This window comes from Chanos chanos, chromosome 1 (genome assembly GCF_902362185.1).
Source record: "Chanos chanos chromosome 1, fChaCha1.1, whole genome shotgun sequence".
In the NCBI taxonomy this organism is placed as follows: Eukaryota; Metazoa; Chordata; class Actinopteri; order Gonorynchiformes; family Chanidae; genus Chanos; species Chanos chanos.
In genome coordinates this window covers 4439041-4444963 of record NC_044495.1, presented here as the reverse complement: position 1 = coordinate 4444963, position 5923 = coordinate 4439041, and the positions used below count along the sequence as shown (strand labels likewise).

Sequence of the window (5923 nt, the reverse complement as noted above, 5' to 3'; positions counted from 1 at the left end):
TAAAAACACGTCTCATCGCAAACGTTTACAAACAGCTGAAAGAGCGGAAAGAAAATCGAGCCTAGTCAAGAAACAATGGAACACGGGAAACTTCTGGAACGAGATGTTAAATATTAACGATGTGAAAATGCGAAACTAGATTAACCTGTCACACACCATCCGCCACTGGGCGAAAATTATTTTGGCCAAGTATGAAGTCGAGGACAGAAGGGCATAAAACATCTCCAACATGCCATATTTTTAGCCTCTTCAGGGCAAATGAACTCCTCCGCAGTGTAACACGTACTGACTTTTCAAGGCTAAGCTTAGATACTAACTGTTGGCTAGACGCCTACCCCCCACCAGAGTAACCACTGTCCAATCACATATATGTTTCAGGACAGTTTTGCCTAATATAAAATTGATTTTGTGGGCTATGTATTTTTAGCTATAAACAATTAAAGCGGGTAAAGATAGTAATATTTTCTTAAAGACTGAAAAATCAAGCAATCCTCTTATAATCTTCTTTTATCTTCAAGCTAAATATCAGCTAAACCAAAATAAAAAAGAAAGAAAGAAAGAAAGAAAGAAAGAAAGACAGTCTGTCATTGAATAGCCTGGTGGTTGATCAGACATAGCTGTTGAAGGCTTTGATTCCGTATTCTGTTGATAAATGATCAGCTTTGAACTTTTTGAGCATTTTTTTTCCTCCCCAAAATGTTTTTCTCTTCATCACTGTGTGAAATTTAGCCCAGTGGTGAAAACTTGCTGGATTATCAACATAAACTAATACTTTGACATGGACTGCCAGCTCCATTGAACTGTACAATCATTTTGTTGGTTGATAACTATATAAAAAGTCAGTGTGTTTTCCAGTAGGAGAGAGGAAGTTAGTCGGATGTTAGCACGAAACAATTACGGGGACTATGCTTTTGGGTGTCTGAAACCAACACAGCATTTCAAGAACGCTGACATTTTAAAAGTTTGAAAACTTGAGAACTCAAAGTGATGTGAAGTTACTCTGAAGTAAAACTGAAGACGCCTTTTTTTTTCCATCTGCACACAGAACGTGGGTTAAATCAAGAGTAGCCCTATGTGAACACAAGTTTGTTATTCATTTTATATTTAAAAATAAATGTCTCTAACCTCTCTCTCTCTCTTTTTTACATCTCCCCTACTGCTACATTTCCAGAATCACAAGGTCCTAAACAGACGACATACTGCCACAACACAGAGTGAGCCGTATCACGTAATGGGAAACGAGAAAAAAAAAAGTCTTTGTGCTTTAGGAAAATTCTCTTCATCTGTCACTTTCTTAGTTGTTCTCACAGAATCCAGACAACCTTTAACTGCACTAAGAAACATGAGTGCCTTTAAGTCCTCCCTTTCTCTCTCTCTCCCTCTCTCTCTCTCTCTCTCTCTCAGCATGCCCTTTTAAAACATTCTTAAACCATATCTCACTCATTCTTTCGCTTTTTAAAAGAACATAACTTCCCCTTTCTGTCTTGAGCCCAATTGAAAATCAGTGGTGCTGTCCTGCAGGTCAAATGAATCTTTGGTTGTGGTGTTCTGTCATTCTGAGGCTGCCATATTCCCTGTGAGTGCCAGAGCCAGGTTTTTCATTCGCTGGAAGAGGTCACCTTTGATGACCAATCAGAACCAAGAACAGGGTGAAGCTCAGCTGCCATATATGGTTAGCAGTGGGAGGGGCCAGAGACCTCAGATCTATAGCAGTGAAAACAGAAAGTGAAATGTGTTCAGTTATAGTTTCTTCACTAACAGTATCAGTACATACAGTGTTTAAATAAAATACATTATACCATTGCTGTACCACATCTTGTCTGAGCTGTTAAGACAGTTCTCTCGTCTGAAGAATTAAGAAATGTCTACGCTTAATTTTTCAACCAGAAAATCCTTCAATTGCTGCACCTAGCGCTTAACAGTGTCTGGGTTTAACGCTAGAATTTGATCACTGAAGGAGCGGCACAGAATTGAGTATAAAGACTGAAATCAGGCCTAAGTAAAATCCAAACAAATCCCTAAGACACTTTTACATACTGCTGTTGGGGGGTGGGTCCCGACACTCTCCCTCCTCAATGGCCACATCATCAATGGCAATATCGCCCTCGATGCCAGGGCCGCGAACACCTTCTATTACAATCTACACAAAACACACACACACACACATACACAGTGAGCATTATGCTGATCAGGAGGAGGACATACTTTTGTTGGACAGGAAACGCTCAGACCTCATTGTTGTTGATGCTCGTCGTTTGAAAAAAAGGACAAAAGACACTGAAAACTGATCCTAAGGGTGAGGGTGTAAGGCTATATAAGGACAGCATGACTTTCATCCCAAAAGCATTAAGACTCTCACTGGTATAGGGAGACCCAAAACTATAACAGTCTATTAAGCTGCCCAACTAAGCTATAATCTACAGACAGACACACAGATAGATAGATAGATAGACAGATAGTTAGACAGACAGACAGACAGACAGATAGATGGATGGATAGATAGATAGATAGACAGACAGATAGATAGATGGATAGATAGACAGACAGATAGACAGACAGGCAGCTAGACAGACAGACAGACAGATGGAAAGATAGATAGAAAGATAGACAGATCGATAGAAAGATAGATAGATGAAATATATTCAGTACATAACTAAAGAAGTACTTTGAAGTTTTCCTGCTCTTAGATCATAGAGGTTCATTGCTTGACTTGCCTAGCTTTAAAGTTTTCTCTCTGCAGTGTCACCAAAGCCTCAAACCAGAGAGTAGGAAAAAAAAAAAAAAGAGAGAGAACTAAGCTTTCCCAGATCTCAGAAATGTGTTATTTCAGTGTCTTTTCATGTAATTTACCATCAGAAGACCCTTTTGATGCATGCATCATGTGTTGATGTGTGTCAGAACCCAAAAAAAAAAAAAAAAGAAAACTAGTCATCAGTCGCCAGTGAAAAGGTGTTTTTTTTTTTCTCCCTTTCTTTCTTTTTTCTCTCTAACACTACAGGGAAACGATGGACAAATCAATGGAGATGTGTCAGTGCTCCGCTGGGACAGGACTTGCATTAGCAGTGTTAGAATCCCCTTTTTACATTAAAACCAACGAATCTTACAAGCCAAATGGATCACAGTGTGAGTGTACGTCTGTCTGTGTGTGTGTGTGTGTGTGTGTGTGAGAGAGAGAGGCAGAGACAGAGAGAGAGAGAGAAAGAGAGAGCGCAAGAGAGAGAGCGACAGAGAGGGAGAGAGAGAGCGACAGAGAGGGAGAGAGAGACAGAGAGGGAGAGAGGGAGAGAGGGGGGGAGGGAGAGAGAGAGAGAGAGAGAGAGACAGAGAGAGTGAGTGCGTGTGCAGTGGGACCTGACGCCCTGGAGGTGCCTCTCACCTGAAAAGACGAGGTGGGCTGAATGTTGACCCTGGCTTGCCTCCAACGGTCTCCCTGGTTCCCACTCAGGGTCCATATGGAGTTCTCCTGACCTGTCTGCCCCTTCTGCTGTAAATACACACTCAGCGTCCCTGTCGAGAACAAAAATACTCACCTTTCAACCAGCTGCAGCAATGCATCGGCGGGAAAATTACGGTACAACATCAAACCAGCCGCTCGCAATTACGAGCGTGTTATAGTGTTTCGGTAGAGGACTTGGTGATTTTATGACAGTATGAAAGAATTACAGGGCTGTTGAAATGTATTTGCCCATTTGCAAGGGTTACAGTGAATTAGAAGTTAGAGGAAACTTCAATCTAAGTATGTTTTAGAGCAGAAAATGAAGATGTAGATTCACAGGCTTAAAGTGGAACATTTCCCGTGAAAGGGTAGCAAATTTTTTTTTCTTTTTAAGAGTCACAGTTGTTTTTTTTTGTTTTTTTTTGAATGCAAAACATCAGAGCGTTATTTTTGATTCACGCGGAACGCCGGTGAACAAAGGAGAACAACGTGGGACGGTGGGAAAGGCGACAGGGAACGAGAAGGCCGAAGAAGAAAGAGAGAGAACCGTAAAACGCCGCGTGAGCTGTCAGAGGATGTAGCCAAGGCTAATGTTTCCTCTCTTTCTTTTTTCTTTTGTTTCGCGTTGTTTCTTTTGAAAACGACAAGGCGCCAAAAGAATGGCTTCTGACACTGCGGAGGCAAAACGGAGTCATGTTAGGATAACGCGCGTTCCTCTGGAGGGAAGACCCAAGTAGGAGTGGAACATCAAACTGATGCTACAAAGGAGAAAACCTGACAGACGCCTTCTCCTCCTTATACCTAAACTCACTTTCCCTGATACGCCAGCATAGACTACTGTCTCCGAAAACTGAGACCGTCTACCCACAATGCTTTGCTTTTTTCAATGCGCGGCAGACGTTGGCTAGCCCTGTCATTTTTTTCTCTCTCTCTCTCTCTCTCTCTTTCAGCTGTTTCTCCTGGCTCTAAGTGAGCTATGGGAGAAAGGATGTCGAGAAAGAGCAGCCTTCCGCACGTCAGGCCGACCCCTGCCGTTCAAAGCCAGGCAAGCTTATTTATTTATTTATTTATTTAGCGAAGCAGAAAATTGCCGTTACGAGGCGCGTCTCCGAGTGCGACGAGGTCACTGGTATCCCTGAAGTGCGAGTGCTTGTCCGGCCCTGGCAGGGAGATGGAGAGAGAGAACCGTGAGAGGAGCGTGAAAACGAGCTGAGACCTTTTCTAGGACAGCTGCCACCCAGCTATAGGACAAGGTCACCCGCAGCTAGCGCCGCAACGGGCTAACAGCTCAGAAACAGCCAATGGTTTCCCGGCAACGGATACCACAGAATGTCAGAGGGGGCACGAGTATAGATCATTCAAGCTTTCATTTAAACAAAACAGATGGATAAGATAGATAAATAAATAGAAAAATAAATAAATTAATTCATTATCCAAAAGCTAAAATTCTGAAAGGGCATGGTTATACATTATTGGACTTTTCTTTTTAGCAAACAAACAAACCAATGAATAAATAAATACTTAAACATGAGTGAATGCACGGCTGACGTCACTGTTACAGCTATACTAACATTCCGTATCCAAACAAGATCTTCTGCAATAAACCTGCGAAGAAGTGATTATCAATATACAATCTGGAGAACAAAAGTGTCTTATTTTGGCAGTCAAACATGGAAAAAAAAGGAGGTATGGATCAGTACCGGTTTTTGTCAGGGTTGAAAAATGTACCGTGAAGACATCTCAGGAGCACGTGTTACCTCACAGTATGGCTTTTGAGCTTGTCATGTAAGGAAGAGGAGGCTGTCTCTTACCTATATGTTTCCCATACATATGGTAGTAGAGGCTGAAACAGTAGGTGGGGTTTGTGACTATGGTTCCGTAAGGGTTTTTAGGGGCGATGTTGAAAGACGGGGTCAACAGCCGTGCCTTGTCTCCCTCCAGCCGAGGCCGCGACGTCTCGATGTACATGTAGTAACCTGCGTTTAAAACAAACAAACAAACAAACAACAAAAACAAACAGTTTACGTTTGTCTGACGAACGATCCCTAAATTGTCCCGAGCCACGCTGTCGAACTCGGGTCTTTAAAAAACGCGCATCGAGACCCGCGTCATAAACACGAGAGTAAATCAGCGCTCTACGCCGACTTCAGCATTTAACGTTACGACAGCCCCGACAAGAAACCTCACCAAAACGCTCCGACCTTACCGCTTTGGAGCGCGCGTATACGCGAACGACCTTCAAAATTACAACGGCAATTACACGTCCACCCCCAAAGTGTCTGCGGTAATTGAAAAACGTGCATCGTTTAGGACATCACTCATCGCCGCGCTCCCCTTAAACATTTATAAAAAAAAAAAAAAAATGCGTCCCCCTGTGGCAAGAAAAGGACCAATTAATTGGTTTGTTTTAATGGGTTTCCCTTTATGTGTTTTAATTAGGGAGCGGACAGAGGACAGGTTGTCTGGATAGTCCTCGGGCGATAATCA

At 42.5% G+C, this 5923-nt stretch overlaps 1 protein-coding gene across 1 annotated transcript in view; it reads right to left on the bottom strand.

The window, feature by feature from the left end:
- Nucleotides 1-1615: 1615 nt before the first annotated feature.
- The window catches only part of LOC115821705 (MAM domain-containing glycosylphosphatidylinositol anchor protein 2-like), a 93041-nt gene continuing 88733 nt past the window's right edge, over nt 1616-5923 (bottom strand). Inside the window, 4 exon segments of the mRNA XM_030785512.1 lie at nt 1616-1704; nt 2038-2140; nt 3377-3507; nt 5248-5412. Of these exon segments, the coding sequence (XP_030641372.1) occupies nt 1616-1704; nt 2038-2140; nt 3377-3507; nt 5248-5412 (488 nt within the window).